General features: G+C 35.8%; 1 protein-coding gene across 1 annotated transcript in view; it reads right to left on the bottom strand.

Annotated features, from left to right (window-relative positions):
• The window catches only part of ZNF804B (zinc finger protein 804B), a gene marked incomplete at its 3' end in the record, with an annotated part of 348362 nt that overhangs the window by 6346 nt on the left and 323001 nt on the right, over positions 1 to 19015 (bottom strand). Inside the window, exon 3 of the mRNA XM_084897308.1 lies at positions 4863 to 4993. Coding sequence (XP_084753434.1) covers positions 4863 to 4993 — 131 coding nt within the window. The remainder of the gene's footprint in view (positions 1 to 4862; positions 4994 to 19015) is intronic.

The following is a 19015-nucleotide window of genomic DNA, read 5'->3' as shown; positions in this document are numbered from 1 at the left end:
GGGAGCACAGTGACCACCAAGGGGCAGCTCCTGTATTGAGGGTCTGCCCCTCTGCTGGTCAGTGAGCATCAGAGTGACTGGTCGACCAGTTGTTCCAGTTGTTCAGTAGTAATGGTTGCTTATATACACACACACACACACACACACACACACACACACACACGCACACACACACACACACACACACATACACACACACACACACATACATACGGTCATTAAATAATTCTTTCAAACATAAAGGAAAATAGGAAGCATAGAGGTTTACTATAGTTATTGGTATTTTAAAGTGCCTGCAGCCTGGGGATAGAAGGATGAGGTGCAAAAACATCCGCAGCACTGAATTTTGCCTAAGTATCAAAGCGATCTTTTTCCATATTTGTTGCCATACTTTGGATTAAGTAGGAGCCATATTTCTGCATTAAATTAACTTCTCCAGAAACTTCAGTCCCTCTGATATTATCTGCACTAAACTTAGCATAAATTATTATAAAAGCCTGGTGTATAAATATTATTATTCTACATATCATTCTAAATTATCATTCTAAATACCATGCAGACATTTTACTATTTTTATATTCTATATATTTTCCTTAATAATATTTTTGCTTATTATGCTGATACTGTTTTGTATATTTTCTTGCTTCAACTTATGTTAGTCTAAATGTTCTTTTTTATTGTGGTTTTATTTCACCATTTATCTTTCTAATGTGCAAGCTTCTTCCTTTTATATTCTTTTAAATATTTTTAAAGCTCTTTGTATTATATTTGGCTTTTGTTGTCTTAAATTTTTGTGTTCATTTTATCATCCAATGTACATTTACCATTATATTTTTTCACAAGTTTTAGCATTTTATCTTTTATCTTTTGTATCTCTTATTTTGTGTTTTAAACTTTTGATCTTATTGCTTTATAAGCTTTAATTTCTTTTATCTTAAACCCAATATATTTTTATTCTTTTGAAAAATACTAATTTTCTATCTTTGTGATATTTTAAATTCTATTATTTTAATAGAAGTTTATGGCCTTAAAATATTATTAAAAGTTTAATTTTTATAGTTATATCTATATGTATGATTTCACTCCCTCCTCTAGATAAAACTTTCTTCAGATTTTGTTTTTTACCTAATTATTTTTGTTTATAATAAGAATGTGACCGTAGAGGTAACCCTTTAATTTTTATTAATGAACTAGAGGCCCGATGCTCAAAGATTTTTACAAGAATGGGCATTCCTTCCCCTGGCTGCTGGCAGTGTCTTTGCTCTGGCTGGAGCTGCCTTTCCACTCCAGGCCAGAGCTGCCTTTTCACTTCCCCATGCTGCCCAGAGGCCCAGAGCTGCTGAGGTGGGATGCCTGTATATGCAAATTAACCTGCCATCTTTGTTGGGTTAATTTGCATACTCACTCCTGATTGGCTGGTGGGCGTCACAAAGGTACAGTGAACTAGCATGTCATTCTTTTATTAGGTAGATGTCCATTCAAATTGTTCTCTAAAAATTTTAATTTGTGGCAAATCAACACATGCATAATTTCATTCTCTGTTGTGCAAAAAGAATACTTTCCAAATAGTAAATAAAATATATCAAAGCAAGATGATTTCTTTACATGATATAATTTCCTAATGTTCTACATTATTTATATGAGGAACTTCATAGTCTCACAATCAGTGGCCCTATGTTTTTATTGATTTTTTTTTTTTTTAAGGGAGAGAAACGTCAATCAGTTGCTTCCTGTAAGCACAGGATAAACCTGAAAGCTCGGCATGTGCCCTGACCAGGAAGTGAATTGGCAACCTTTCTGTGCATGGAACAACACTCAACTAATGGAGCCACACTGGCCAGTTTTTAAAATTTGGGAAAATATCCATATCAAGCTACATTATACTTAAACTTATACGCATAGGAGGTTACAAACACATTGAATTTTTCTGCATACAATAACTGGTCTTGTTGAGAAACCAAATTGGATTGAACTACCTAAGAAACAGCCAAAGTTGACTACCTTTTATAATACCCATTGACAGTTTCTGCCATCATTTTAAAAATCAGTTTGAGACAAATATTCTTACTACTATTAAACTCCCCTCTCTTTTCCATAGGGTCGTGAAAGAACCTTTTTTTATCTGTATCATTCTACTCAGACGTCCTCATTATGAATAAAGGGCAAAAATGTTATAAAAGAAAGGGGTAAATACAGATGACCCTCCCATTTTATTTCTTATTTTCGTTTGTCAATTCAGCTCCCAAAATAAAAATATTTAATTATTATATTAAGTGACTTCCCTTAGATCATGAGGCCACTTAGCAGAAAGAAAAATTATCTGGAGGTCAAATGATAGGTAGAAAAAAAAAAGAAAGATAAAGAAAGAAAGGAAGGAAGGGAGGAAGGAAGGAAGGAAGGAAGGAAGGAAGGAAGGAAGGAAGGAAGGAAGGAAGAGTTTTCAGAGCTCCAAGTTCTGTATCTAGAAAGCTGAAAACCTACTGTGTTCCTGACCATATGAACAGGTGGGGATCTAGGCCTGCCTACGCTATAGAGGTTGTGTTTAGGTTTGTATTTGTTCAGTTAATAAGATTTCCAGAGGAACAGCTAACCTCAGTAGGGTGGGTTTTTAATTTTGTTTGTTTGTTTGTTTAATTCAGAAGACAAAGGGTACTCTGCAAACTTAGAACTCTTAAACCAAAGCATCATCATCATCACCATCAGCGTTATCTGATCCTTTGTCTACTTTCCCCAAAAGAAAATAAGGAATGGATGAATAGAAATGTAAAAGTATGACAATTTTCAGAATAAAAAAAAGTCAAAATTATGTTTATTGAAGCTACTTGGACTTCTGTTGTGTGTCCTTAAAGGACCTATCTAAAAGGTGTCTGTAGTTAGCCTTGTCCTATTTTTAATAATCTGATTTATTGCCCCTCATAATCAATCATCCAGCAATTAACATCTAACCTAGATTGTTTTTTCTTGCAAGCTATCATAATAACCATTGGATGTTTCCTTCTAAGTTCTGTTTTGACAAGGACTGTCAAACATTTTATTTAAAATGGATTTAAATAACATATTATAAGATCCTTCTTGCATTTTAAAGTACAAAGCTAGGTACCACATGTGTGCCCTCATTCTGTAACCTCATAGTATGCATTTTGTATTAACCTCACCTCTGAATACATACTTTTGCAACCTTTATTTTTCCTTCATAGCAAACTTCTAACTTATTTTAAACATAACTATGTTTTTATACTTTCATAACTTAAATTAACCTCAGATAATTCATGTATAAATACATGAATATATGCAAGCTGAGTACTGTGTTTTTACTTATAATCAATCCTAAAAATAAATATTTTTATAATCAAATTTGATGCCTAATATTTTATGGTACTGTAGGGTGTCCCAAAAATGTAAACATACTCTTTAAATAATTATAAATGTAGTGTTTATTAAAATACATTTCATTTTCAAAATTGAGCTACCAGCTGTTAGTGTATACATTGTTGGGGGGACACCCTGCATAACTGAGACATTCACTTCCAGTTGATTGAATATTGCTTTTCTTTTTCTTAAATTTAATTTGTTGGAGGGACACCCTGCATAACTGAGACATTCACTCCCAAGTTGGTTGAATATTGCTTTTCTTTTTCTTAAATTTAATTTGTTGGAGGGACACCCTGCATAACTGAGACATTCACTCCCAAGTTGATTGAATATTGCTTTTCTTTTTCTTAAATTTAATTTATTGGGATGACATTGGTTAATAAAATTACATAGGTTTAAAGTGTACAATTCTGAAATACATTGTATTGTCTCCTTCCATCACCATTTATATTCTCTTTATCCTTGTCTGCCTCCCCTATCTCTCTTTCCCTCTGGTAATCACCATAGTGTTGTGTCTATGAGTTTGTGGTGGTGTTTTGTTTTGTTTTGTTTGTTTGTTTGTTTTTTGCTTAATCCCTTCACCTTTTTCACCCAGATCGCCAAACCTTCTTCTCTGCCATCTGTCGTTTTTTTTTGTATCTATGATTATGTTTCTCTTTTGTTCATTTTTTTATTTTGTCATTAGATTCCATATATAAGTGAAATAATATGTTATTTGCCTTTCTTTTGCCAGTTTATTTCACTTAGCATGTATATTGATTTTCACTTGCACAAAAGAGGTTTACATTCTGGCACAAAGCTATGAATTTTACAATTCACGAGGTTGCTGTCAGCTACATTAATTAGCTACATTAGTGTTCTCTATAATGATTCATATGAACATAAATTAAAATCTGCAAATTTTATAGTGTTTCAAGTAACAATCTTGTTACTTTGAAACATTTAGCAGTTCCAAGCTTATGTAAAACTTATATTTTTCAACTGTGAGAATGTTAGTATCCTTGTTATAATTATCAATTTAAATGGTTAATTTAACTGTATTAATTATCTTACTTGTCCAGATAACGATAGCATCATTTATTCTAGATTCAGGAATTTATAGGAAAATGTACAGAATATTTATTTTCTCACCAAAATGATGCATTGTTATTTACAAGTTTAAACATTTTTATTATAAAACTTAATTACTAAAAAGATATATAGGTTCATTTAAGTCAACTGGATATAATATATGCTAGTATTTTAGAAACATTCTTGGATCATTTCATTAAAGAGCACATTAAATTAATAATATCAGTAAGGAAAATAATCAGCTGCCAACGTAATTAATTTATAAATGTTTAACTGTTAGGAACATTTGCCCTCAGGCATATCTATTGATTAATTATAATTTGTTTATGTTGTTACAGTGAACCAAGTAAATTTATCATTGAAATTTCCCCAGAGGTGGAAGAGAATTTTAAACAATCTGAGATACCTCTAATTCTTACCATTCAGACTGTTGCCTTAACTCAGCTAGCTGATGAAGTCGTTTAAGTGCTTTTTCTTGCTTCTTTTCATCTTTCCATGACTTAGAAGCTACATTTCGAGCAAATTCCCGTTGCTTTAATTCTTTCAGTCTCTGTGGACAAAAAAGAAAAACAGGAAGGATTCTATAAATAAGTAATATATTCCCCTCCTCCTTATTAAGTGTTGCCCAGTGTGCAGAGGTGATTTTCTGGATGGGGAGAGTAACGGCACCTTCTCCCTTGGTGCTGTTCTCTGCTCCGAGATAAATGTAGTTGTCAGCTGGGTTATTTATCAAAGCTTGTCACAATCACTACAGAAGTATGCTGCAAACCTCTACCCAGTCCTTGCTAGGACCATTCTACCTACATAACGGCAATAATGCGTATGCTTGTGAAAAACAGAAATGGGGAAAATGTGTAGTATATGAATGGGTATGAAGGGAGAGGAGATTCTGGAACACACTTTTTTTCTATCCACTGCTTCCAGCCCTCTCACTTGTAAAAGGTACTAATATTCATAAAAATTGATGCTATTAGCCCATGCCAGGTGGCTTAGTTGGTGAGAGCATCATCCCATACACCAAAAGGTGGTGGGTTTGATTCCTTATCAAGGCACATACCCAGGGGGTTGGTTTGAACCTTATAAGATTGCATACAGGAGGCAACAGGTTGGTGTTTTTCTCTCACATTGATGTTTCTCTCTCTCCCTTACTCTCTCACTAAAAAGCTCAATAAAAACATATTCTTGAGTGAGAATATAAAAAAAAGAATATTTTAAAAAATTGATGCTATTTAAATACACTGGATGAAATTAGTTTGTTTCAGTGAAGAGAGTGTTACCGTGGAAGATTTAGTTCAAAGCTCTGAAGCCAATTCTCAACTCATTTTAATATTTATTCAATGCAGATTTTTCTATATTGTATCCAGGAGAACAAAAAAGAGGATTGGGGATTTAAGCTCAGGATAGAGGGTAGGCCTTGCTTGATTTAAATTAACCTACCACTTCTCCTAATTAATCTTCTCTCTAAAAACAATCAGCCTACATTCAAATTGTATCAGACTCATTACCTGTTTGGATTTCTACGTCAGAATCTGCCACTTCACCACATCTAATGATACTGAACAAATTGAGAAACAGTCACAATCAAATGAGTATCTTGAAGTTTGGAACCTGCTCCTAAATTGAGAGTATACAGTTTATGAATACTAGCCTCTGACTCCATACAAAGTGACTTTAAACTGGCTGAAATCGGTATCCATTTAATTTGTTTCCATTTCCCAAATCAGCTATAAAAGATGTTTCCCAGGAATAGCAAAAAGCACAGAGCTTTCATGAGGTAATAACTCTCTGGTAGACTACTGCCCACCCACAGAGCAAGGGCCAAGACCTTTAATGATCATTAGCGTCGCTCTTGAAAGAGAACATGCTCATGGGAGACGGTGGCCAGATAAACTGCTTCTAGGCTAAGTATCTGAAGAAGAAAGCAGGCCAGTCTTCCAAAGACAGAATTCTGAGCACAAAAAAAAAAACACAAAACGTTTCACAGAATTAGAGACAGCTACAGAGAGAACAGAGCAGTTAACCCGAATTCAATTTTAGGCAAAAATTTCAGAACCCTCTAAAAAATAGAAAATGTCAATAATAAAATGATGGTCCTTCTCTATTATCAGGAAAAAAGATCAACAGTTCTCTGGAGTTGATAAGCAGAGAGGCCAGGCTTTAGAAAGGATAACCTTGGTCAGAAGGCAGAGGGGAGCTTATAAAATCCCCATTTCTACTTAGCTTCCTACTCACATTTCTGTAGCCTCTAAGTGTATAATAATCTAGTTCTTGGCATGAAAGTTTATTTTATGAGCAATGACCTTCTGGGGACATTTCCTACACAGTTTATAAGCCCATATAAAGTGCAATTCAACTGTGTCAAAGAGAGATGTCTATTTTGGTAAAAGGAGATATATATTTTTTTAACTCTCAGTTACTACTGAATATAAAATACTTACTTTATATTATTTTTAAAATATTTGTTATTAATAGCCTAGGAGAGGAAATTTAATTCACTTTAGAATCTTGTTTTGAAACTCCCAGATATATCTGTTTCTTTCATTAGCCTCTTAGAACCCATGACTGCACTTCATCTCTGAGTTATAGACATGTTTGAGATTTGTCTCATTCATCCAACAACAAATACTGTTAATTCCTACTATGTAAAGAAGATACAGCAACTTAAAAATCAATGTTATTCCCTTCAAGGGAGACAGAGTAGTGAAACAGATACTTACATAAGATAGCACTGACTATTTTAAAATTTATTTTTATTTCAGAGAGGAAGGAAGAGGGAGAGAGAGAAAAACATCAATGGCCAAAACTGGTTTGGCTCAATGGATAGAGCATTGGTCTGTGGACTGAAAGGTCACAGGTTCGATTCCAGTCTAGGGCATGTACATTGGTTGCGGGCACATCCCCAGTGGGGGATGTGCAAGAGGCAGCTGATTGATGTTCCTCTCTCATTGATATTTCTAGCTCTCTATCCCTCTCCTTTCAGCTCTGTAAAAAAATCAATAAAATATATTTAAAAAAACAAAAAACAAAGAAAAACATCAATGATGAGAGAGAATCATTGATTGGCTGCTTCCTGAACGCACCCTATGGGGCACTGAGTCCACAGCCAGGACATATGCCCTTGACTGATCAAACCCAGGACCCTTCAGTCTGTAGGCCGATGCTCTATCCACTGAGCAAAACTGGATAGGTCAGGATTGACTTTCTTAATAGGCATGAACACCAGATATTTTGAAGCATATAGGAAAAGTTAAGATAGATTAGGGGGTAGGCATGAAGATTTGTTGTGTTGAGAAAGTCAGCAAAGTTAAAATACTTATAAGAATTACACAGAGGTAAAAGGAGAAGATGGGAGATATCTGAATACTATTAACAATTTTTTAAAAATGTAATGTGTAAAAAAAGAGTTACACAGAAAACTGGAAGAAGAAATTTCGTTTAAAGACATTAGCCATAGATTTGGCTTAGGCAATGCTGAGTGCTCAGGACTGAAAAGAGAAGAAATAAAAAATGAGCAAGCAAAGACCTACATATATTGATAGATACCCTTAAGTTTTCAGTATACTAATTAGCAGTGCATGTGTATAAGGAAACTACTCCAGACCAAGAGAAAATCAGATGAAAGAATTAAGAGCAAGAATGATTAGCATTCATATATGGTCAGACTTTAGAAAGTGTCTGTTTCAGTAGAGAATAATAAATCATAGATTGAGGACTACTTTGGATTTGCCTACCAAATCATAAAAGCAAGAAATAAATCTGAATCTAAGTAGCCTAGCTGTGTTTCAAAACCAAATCCAATAATATTTATAGAAATACAAAAACAAACTGCAAAAATAAGAAAAAAATTAATAACATCTAATAAGCACCAAGAAAACAGCCCAAAATAAGAAAAATAATCAACCAACCAAGACCAATGCAGAACTTATGCAGATGTTAGAATATGCAGAAAAGTGAATTAAAACAATCATAACTGTTTCCCATATGTTCAAACAGTAGGCAAAAGATGGTGACTTTTGAACAATCATGTAACTAAAGTACTTGAAGAAATGGGAGGGAATTTTGCAACAAAATCTCAACAAACACCAAGCACAGAAAACTACATTCAAAGCTTATTTATAGTCACATTTTTCAACATCAGGAAAAAAGTGAAAAATTTAAAAACATTCAGAAATAAATGACATATTTCTGTAGAGAAAAATAAATAGTAAGATGGAAGAATAATTCTCACTGGAAATAATACAAGTGAGAATACAATAAAGCAACATCTTTACTTTTTAAATATATATATATATATATATATATATATATATATATATATATATATATATTAAAGACCAGTCAAAAGAATTTTATACCCAGTGAAAATATCTTTTAAAAATGTGAAACAAATATGTAAGACATGAAAAGCTGAAAGAATTCAACACCCATATGGTAAGAAACCATATGGGTTAAAAATAGTATCGGGCCCTAACTGGTTTGGCTCGGTGGATAGAATGTTGGCCTGTGGACTGAAAGGTCCCAGGTTCGATTTCAGTCAAGGGCATGTACCTTGGTTGCGGGCACATTCCCAGTAGGAGGTGTGCAGGAGGCAACTGATCAATGTTTCTCTCTCATCGATGTTTTTAACTATTCCTCTCCCTTCCTCTCTGTAAAAAATCAATAAAATATATATATATTTAAAAAAGAATAGTATTGGGCAAAAAGAAAATAATACCAAATAGTCATATCTATATACTACTGTGTTTCCCCGAAAAGAAGACATCCTGTGAAAATAAGGCCTAACACATGGAAAGATAACACATCCCCTGAAGATAAGACCTAGTGCAACTTTGGGAGAAAAAAATTAATATAAGACGCTGTCTTACTTTCGGGAAAACAGGGTAGTATATAAAAGCCTAAGCCACTGAATGACTGAACGACCAGTTGACCCGTCAACTGGTTGCTATGACGTGCACTAACCACCAGGAGGCAAAAGCTCAATGCAGGAGCTTTCCTCTGTTGGTCAGTGTGCTCCCACAGCAGGAGAGCCACTCAGCTGACCAACCTGTCTTGGTGGCCCACCAGCCTGACGCCAGCCACTCACTCCCTCAGTAGTCCTGCAGGTCCAATCTCCAGAGAATGGGCCAGGCACCAGTGGACAAGAGCTGCCAGCACAATCCTGACACTGCCATCGGCCTCTTGGAAGTTGGCCTACAGCACTGCAGCCACTTCCCCTCCCTAGACACTCAGCAAGGAATATATGATATAAAAGCAGCTGCCATGTGTCTGCTGACAATTGATGCAAATATCAGTGGGACGGATCTGGATCCCTGGCTGGCAAGGGTGTCCCACCACCCACCCAGAGGGCTGATCACATCCTGGCAGCTCCCCCACACTTGTTGGGACCGGTGCCAGATGCATGGCTCATGGCTGGCAAGCACCACTGCAGCAGTGTGAGCCTCTCCCAATCGGGAATGATTGGGCAAGAGCCTGTGGCAGGTGCAACAGGGTCAGAATGAGTGGGAGTAGCAGGCAGCATTCGACTGTGGGTTTCGACCTGATCCCCACAGGCCATGACAAGGGACCCCACCTGTGCACTAATTTGTGCACTGGGCCTCTAGTATGTCTATAACAACCATTACTAGTATAATAATAAACAAAGTATTTAGCCAATAGAACATCAAAGCAAATAAAAGGAAATCATTGTTTACTCAATCCAAAAGGAGGAAGAAAAAAGTTAAAAGGAAGGAAAAATATATGGGATAATTAAAAAACGTATAGCAAGATAAGAACTAAAGCCCTAACCAGTTTGGATCAGTGGATGGAGAGTTCACTGCGGACTGAAGGGTCCCGGGTTTGATTCCGGGATTCCAGTTAAGGGTATGTACTTTAATTGTGGGAAAATATCCAGTAGGGGATGAGCAGGAGGCAGCTGATAGAAGTTTCTCTCTCATCGATATTTTTAACTCTCTATCCCTCTCCCTTCCTCTCTATAAAAAACCAAATATGTATATATATAAAGATAGGAGCTAAAATTTAAAAAATTCACCAATAAAATTAAATGTAAGTGGTCTAAACACTAGGATTAAAAGATAATGAATGTCAGCTTGGAATAAAAAAGCAAGTACCACCTATATGTTGATTAAAAACAACCTTTAAAGATAAAAGATCACAAACACTGTACTTCTTGAAAAGGTTATACCAGGTAATCATGCCTATTATAAAAATATCCTTCCAAAGTTGATTTGTCCAATGAAAAGAGGATTTTTTGACTCTGGACAGATAAGGATAACCTCTAAGAGTCAAAGGTGAAATTTTGACAACTTTATATTTTAACTTGGGTTTTCTCAATTTTCTTCTTTTCTTCTCCTGATCTAGTAAAATACATTTATTTAAGGAATGGCATGTACTATTATTATCAATATTCTTACTCAGTATAAACAAAATAAAAAATAAACCAATTACAAAAAGAAAGAGTTCTTTGAGGGTATATAGTAGATCAGCTCTTACTGAGAACAATGCAAAACAAATATATTTCAAAACATTGCTTCCTCATTCAAAGAATCTAGGGAGCTCAATAACCAGTTGCCTATCAGGCACTCTTGTGAACAGGTTAGAGCAGAGGAGTGACCAGACATCACTAGGAGAGGGAAAAAGAAGACAGAGAGAGCAGGACCTAACAACAGGGGGAATAAAACAAAGTGTCATGTTTTCAGATGTGTTTGGAAGAAAGACAACACAGTGTAAGTTTTAAGAGAGGGATTCTAAAATCATGCAGACAAGAATTTGCATCCGGTCTCTGTCGTGCACTAGATTTGAGACTGAGAAAGGTACTCAATCTTCTCTAACTTTAGCTTGCACATTTGTAATTTTGCATGCTATGGGTATTTACCTTGTATCGATAGAGTTCTTGGAATTATTTGAGTTGGGAAAGGTAAAATGCTGAGCACAGCACCTGACATACAGCAATTATTCAGTGAGTATAAATTCTTACAGTTTAGAGGTAAGGAACAGTCAGATTTTATGGAACTTTGGGAAGCAGGATGAATAGGAACTCTATTTTTTTTTTATCCTTATTAGATGACTTTTCCCCCCAATTGATTTTTTAGAATGGAAGGGGGAAGGGAGAGGGGGGAGAGAGACAGAGATAGAGAGATATTGATATAAGAGAGACATGTCAATTGGGTACTCCCGGACCAGGCCAGGAATCAAACCTGCAACCTAGGTATCTGCCCTTGACCAAGAATTAAACCCATGACCCTTTGGTGCCCAGGCCAATGTTCTACCATTGAGCTACCCAGGCTAGAGCTAGAAGCTCTTTTTAATTGGCAATGGGGAGCCATTAAGATCATGGCCTGGGTAGCTCAATGGTAGAACTATAAGTGATTCATATTCTTATTGAAAATAGAGGGTTTTTAGTGGTTTTCATCTAGACAGTTTGCAAAGCTAGTAGGTATAGTCTTTTCTAAAGGAGAAGAAAAATGAAGCATGCTGGGTACCTGCCTCTACCTTGTCTATAATAACTTAAGCTGTTTGACTGAACTATTTATAATTTCTGTAAGTTTAAGAACATATGTCACTCCTGAAGAAAAGCCTAAGTTTGTGGTTAAAGTATGATTTGTTATCAGACTTTTCTTTGATAAATCTTATTTGAAGTTTGTCCTTGGGTATTAATTCTAACCAAAATTAATCTCAATCAGAAAGGAGAGTAAAAGAGTAGACCTCTAGTGTTTCCTTGAGGGAAATAGGGACATCTAGGTCATGTCTTTGTACTTTTTGAAGGCATTTAAAAGAAAAATGGCAGAAAAGATTGTCTCATGATCCTGAAGAGAGTCTACTGTAGTCTTTGCCATGATCAAAAGCAATGCAATAAAGGGGCTGATGCCGGGGTCAAGAGAGAGAGAGAGAGAGAGAGAGAGAGAGAGAGAGAGAGAGAGAGAGAGAGAGACAGAGAGAGAGAGAGAGAGAGACAGAGAGAGAGACAGAGAGAGAGAGAGAGAAAGAAGCAGTCCTCACATATCTTCTCCAGCTTTCACAATGAATTTTATCCTCTCTCAGCAATAAGTGAAAGAGGCTTATGGAGATATATGTGCTATAATACGCTAATGGAATATTTGGAATTTAATTTTCTTCTCAGGTTCATTCTAAAAGCACAAACTAAGTATTTTTTATTTCCCTATCTGCCAACAAGAATGCTGTCACTTGCATTGCAAGTGGGATTCAGCTGTGAATAAATAAATGAGGAGGCAAATTGAGCAGGTCAGTGAGTCTTTATGTGTTCCAAATAATAGGGCTCATATTATTGCTTACCAGTCAGAACATGCATGTGAACATCTGCACACTCCAGTAATCACTCTCTGTGAAGGCCACTGAAGCAGAACACACATGTGAAGTGAATTACCCAAGCCTAGCTGCCTTTTCTTTCAAACAGAATAACTCCTCCCATCTTGCACTTTCATCCACAGAGCCCAGAGTATTTTTTTGCAGGCATTAATGTTGTACATGACAGAGCAAAGCCCCAATGCACCAGGTCAAAATGATTAACCTCATTTTAAAAATGAAGAAACAAACAAATAGGAGGTTACATGACTTGATCTACACCAAAGGAAAGAGAAAGAAAAGACCTGTGAGTTGGAAATAAAATGTCTAATATTTATAAGAGTAAGGCAAAGTGAGAAAAATGTATGTAAAATTCTAGACATTTATTAGTTTCAATTTCTGAAATTGAAAGTCTATCCAGTTTGGTATATTGCTCATTGTTTGGAAATGTCTGTATCAAAATGATTTGGAGCTAAAGTCTGAAGTACCTTAGAAAGCCATATTACATCAGGTTAGAAAATAGCTGATACTATATCAAAATCAGTATCTCTTGTGACTACTGTTGTGAAATGATTGACAGCATTACAATGGAAGTCCTTGGTGATGAGTAAATGAGAACCACTGTTCAGACCAAGTAAGTACAAGTCAAAGGGCTTCTCATCACTACCCATCTCCACGTTCACATGTGATAAGAACGCATATGCCACATTAGAACAATAGTAATTCCATGAAGTGTTTGCAGAGAGCATGTCCAGGCCTGGAGAAGTCCAGCATTTCTGGAATGACTAATGAAAATTCATTAATTAAAGATTATGAACTAAGTAAATATTCGATAGACTAATAGTTTGTTACTAAGGCATCAGAAAAAGCAATTTCATCTCATCTAGACCATACAGAATAACTTCAATGTGAGAAGCACAAGAATGATTCTAGGCCAGAAAACCCAGACACTTTTCCTCATACAACAGGATTTCAAAATTATCACAACTTCCTTAGAGAAAAATTGGGGAGTGTTAGAATGTGTAACATGAATTCTTTATAGTCTGGTGCACTTACACTAATTACTAAAATTATATGGCACACCCAAAAAATATATTGTACTGTTTTTGTCAAACTGGGTTAAAAAAAAAAAGGTATAATTTTGATTTATTCACACAGAATGACTAGTGTCGGTTTGGATGTTGTCGTTGTTTAATTTGACAACCTAAGGCAGTGATGGGCAAACTCATTAGTCAACAGAGCCAAATATCAACAGTACAACGATTGAAATTTATTTTGAGAGCCAAAGTTTTAAACTCAAAAAATTTTAAACTCAAAATTCTTCTAATGCCAATTCTTCAAAATAAACTCACCCAGGCTGTGGTATTTTGTGGAAGAGCCACACTCAAGGGGCCAAAAAGCTGCATGTGGCTCGCGAGCCGCAGTTTGCCAACCAGGGACCTAAGGGAAAGAGGTCAGTGCCCCTAAATACTATTTCATGTTATAAAAATTCTTGGGGCACACCAGTTGGAAATCACTGGGCCAAGTATGGACATTACTTATAGTTTATCTTTTAAAAAAAGTGTTATTCATACAAAAACACTCAAATACATTTCATCAATCTTCATCTTTTGGACACACAAAGGTAGAGTTAAATAGATATCAAAAGAGACCTGTTTAGGATATATTTTTTAAAAATATATTTTATTGATTTTTGTACAGAGTGGAAGGGAGAGAGATAGAGAGTTCGAAACATCAGTGAGAGAGAGTCATTGATCAGCTGCCTCTTGCACACCCCCTACTGGGGATATGCCCGCAACCAAGGTACATGCCCTTGACCAGAATCGAACCCTGGGCCCCTCAGTCCCCAAGCCTACGCTCTATCCATTGAGCCAAACTGGTCCCGGAGGATATATATTTTTTTCTGTATGAGTTTCACTTCTATCTCCAGTATGTCCCCCAGGCACATGTGGATGAAACTAAGCCCTTAGGAATCTTTTAGTAAACTCATTTTTAAAGATCAGGAGAATTACTCACAGTCCTTATGGGAAAGTTTTAGGAAATAAGTGTTTTTGCACAAAGCCCGGAGAGTCTAACAGGTTTACCTCAAGAGAATCCAGTGGAGGCCCTGCTCTCCCAGAAGATTGTGGTTGCTGTCAGGATGCTGTTGTTACTTGGCAGGTTATTATCCACTCGGCGGCATTCGGTCCCTGCTGTGTGACTCCTTCACGCTCACCTCCTCCCCATTCAGTTCGCAAAGAAAACAACCGAATGTGCCCAGACCCATCCATTCAGCTATTTTTTCTAAAGAGCAATTTCTTGTAATTCTCCATTTTGTACAACCTAACATTATATTGATTTTTAAAAGCTCTTTCAATGTCTATTTCCTCCTCCCTACTCTTTTCATATCCTACTTTAGGGTCAGCAATCCTACAGGTTGTGTGGAAATAGAACTGTCTTTGAGAAAAATGATTACAACAGAGGCGGGATGAGAAATTAGAAATTAATGAGATTAGACTGGTGTAAAATTGAATTTGGGATCATATTTCTCTTACACAACAAACAAAGATGATAGTTTAAAGCTAAAGGTGTCAGTTAGCAATGAGTTGAGCAACGAGTGTCAGAAACTTGGCTGCAGAGATAAATCAAATAGGTTTATTATACTCTTAACCAAGAATCTCTATTCAAGAATACCACAGTACTTCTACCTGTTCCAGAAGTCTACTGCCCAATCTTTTTTTACCTTTCGATTTCTTCCACCATAAACATGCAGGTTTATACCCCTGGTTGCAATATACCTGGGAGATATCAGTCTCAGGACTGCATTCCAAGTAGGAAGAAAGAAGAGCTAAGGGCAAAAGGTGACTGCACTTATTTATTTATTTATTTATTTATTTATTTATTTATTTATTTATTTATTTATTTTTTATTTTTGGTCTTAAATATTTTTGGAAGCTGCATCAAGTAATCTTTGTTCGCATACCATTTGCTAAAGGGATGTCACACACTGTTGACATGTGAGGGTGGAAGAGACATCGAGTAGGTAACCAGCAGTGTCTGCCCTACTAATGTTGCTACACATTGCCAAAAGGAATGGTTGTAGTTAGTGTTCAACCACGTTTACTGCTCCTTGCCCCTCTACAAGCTCTGTCATCAGCTACAAAGCAGGATACAGGGAAGTTTCTAGATCATTTGACTCTGCCTTCTCATAAAGGCCTTATTTAAAAATGACTAATTTTTTCAAAAAAAGATTTGGAATTGAGTTTCTCTTTAGGTCCAAGGTTAGATGTTAGCAGACTGAAAGCTAAGACCCATGAGTCAAATCTAGCCCTCAGAAATACTAATGAAGTGTAATTGGAACACCATGACAAGAGAAGAATTTCATACTATGTTCTAAATAAAATTACAGCAGGGCAGAAAGCTTAGCCTATTGATTCTGTGGACCAGATCTGACAAAAGACTGCTTACTACATTCCTGTATATCTGTTGGAATTTAGGATTAATTTCCAGGTGGCCACTTTCAAGATTATAAAAAAGAGAGACTAGCCCAGCGATGCACAGCTAATCCACAGAGGCTGACACTTTCTTGCTGACTCTGTACCTTTCCTGGAGCTGGCCCTCTGTCAGTCTCAGCTGCCAATCTGACATATAAAAACCCTCCACCACTCCAGGGGAAGGGCATGCTGTCTTTTGACGTAGCCATGCAGCTAATGGTTCTGACCTCATGTCCAGGACCTGGTATTTCTTATTACTACTGGCCTAATAAGTCTTTGCTTTGTTTTTTTGTTTACATTTTTAATTTACCTTTGTTGTTGAAGGTGCCACAGATGTCCCCCTTTGTGTCCCATTAACTTTTTCTAGCCCACACTCACTCCACACCCTAGGCCTTCACCACTCTATTGTCTGTCTCCATGGGTTATGCATGCATGCATACAATTTCTTTGGTTAATCTCTTCCCCCCTAACACTCCCCCCCCCTCAACCTCCCCTCTGAAATTCGACAACTGTTCCATGCTTCTATGTCTCTGGATCTATTTTATTCATCAGTTTGTTTTGTTCTTTAGATGCCACATGTGAGTGAGATCATGTGATATTTGTCTTTCTCTGGCTGGCTTATTTCGCTTAGCATAATACTCTCCAGGTTCCTCCATGCTGTCTCAAAGGGTAAGAGATCTTTCTTTTTTTCACAGCTGCATAATAGTCCATGGTGTAAATGTACCCTACAACTAGACCACCAACATATATCATACACAAGAATACATCCTTGCTTTTAAAAAGACTTTCAACTGTGAAAATTATTTTTTTGTTGTTGTTTAATAGCCATGCCCATTCATTTGCATCTCCTCTCTGCCTACTTTCATGCTATAATGGCAAAGTTAAGTCCTTGCAACAGAGACTATGTGACCCACAAAGTCAATTTACTACACGAACCTGTCCAGATTCTCTGCCAACCTCAGTGAGTGAAATACTGTTTGTTTAGTTCTGGATAGGGAAGGTGGTTAGTTCCATATTTATACCAGTATTTACAGGATAACTTTAAGTATTCCTATTAAGATGCTGACTTACCTTAGCTTTAGCATTCCCAATTTCCTGCAGGAAGTATGACTGAATCAAGCCTGATTTTGCTAAACAAAGCCCTGGATATTCTCACTGAAAAGATCACACAGCTAATTTTGGAACTCAACAGATTGAATCATTGCTTAAGTCAAGAGTGTCTGGATGTTCTAATAATAAGGATCATTGTGTTTTAATAACACCAAAAAGTCTCATTGGTTTTGGATATATATAGAAAATAAAACGGATAAGTAATATTTTAAAACACCCTAACCACTGAGCAACACTAAGTAGGGCACAGAAAAAAGAATACCGTTAGTTATGCCTATACTTTTTCTAAAGCTGTATGCATAATTCCTAGTGTATTTTATAGCTCCAAACATGTGACGTAAAACATTTAGGTTGACATGCAGAAACACTAAGAAAGGCTGGTTAGATTCAGTTTGACTTTTAAAAATAATAACTTCATAAAGAATAAAATACAATCATTAAAGAGCCCCATTTCTTCAATTTCAAACTAATAAGGTCAGAATATTTTACAATATAATGCCCAGTAGTTTTGAGTAAATAAGGAAACAGCACATTCATTCACTCTTAGTGTGAGTACAAACTGGTGTAATCCCTCCAGAGGGTAATTTGACAATAGCCATTATATTTCTATATGAATCATCTCCTGGCTCAGCAATTCCACTTCTATAAATGTATCCTTCAGATATAATTACTCATCTGAACAAAGGCTGTTCCTTGTAGTATTGATAGAAATAAGCTTGGGGGAGGAGGAGAACAAACAAAACTGTCTAATTTTTGAAACCTTATTCTTAACCACAACTGAAATTGCCTACAAACTGTAGCTGCTTCTTCTTCTTCTTCTTCTTCTTCTTCTTCTTCTTCTTCTTCTTCTTCTTTTTTTAAAGCTAACCAAGTTACCACCATATGTATAAACTCTATTATTTCTTTATACATGTCTCTTCTTACCCTAAGTCTTGCAATGAGCTGAATTAAAATTTAAAAAGTGAGAGTCTATTGCATTACTTTTGCTATTTTTGCTGCTTTTAGAAATACTTTAGTATAGAGAAGAATTCTTCAAATTCAGTGCCTAAAGAATCAGTGGCCTGACAATTTACTTTCTTAAGACCAGTCACATATCACCATTTTTACACTTGTACAAAATAGAATAACATAAAATAAATAGAGCATCACTTGAGATGAGGCTGTTTTAAGCAGCTAAAAAATTAAAATTCACAGTTGTGAGTCAAAGTAAAATAAAAATAAAGACTTGCAAGGGTTGGGCGGAATAAGGGTAGAGAGTTAGATACAGGCATTCTGGGCCTTGGTGAAGATATCATTAGTTTTTTTTCATTGGCTTCCTTATGAAGTATTCTACCTGCTTTCATCTTTAAATCTCTGAAAAATATCATGAAGATACAACTAAAATGAAATAATATAGTTACTTAATGTGATAATTAACTGACATTTATAGTTCCAGTAAAAACCGTCTTCTTTGATATCTGAATTGGTTGTTGATTAGACACAAATTATGCCTGAAGATAATATCTATTTAGATAACTCAGTTATCAGCAGCTATTTAATGATGCTCTTTAATAATACCTTGTTTCATTTAGCCTATTTTTAATGAAATACCCTAAATGTTATTAGCAATGGTAATTGAAACTTTAGACACAAAATAATTATATCTATTAAAAGTGGTTACTTTAGAAGGTCATGCATTTTAATCATTCTAA

Source organism: Pipistrellus hanaki (genome assembly GCF_964339955.1).
Source record: "Pipistrellus hanaki genome assembly, chromosome: 10".
Lineage (NCBI taxonomy): Eukaryota > Metazoa > Chordata > Mammalia > Chiroptera > Vespertilionidae > Pipistrellus > Pipistrellus hanaki.
The sequence above is the reverse complement of the archived record's forward strand: the minus strand, read 5'-3'. Positions and strand labels throughout refer to the sequence as shown.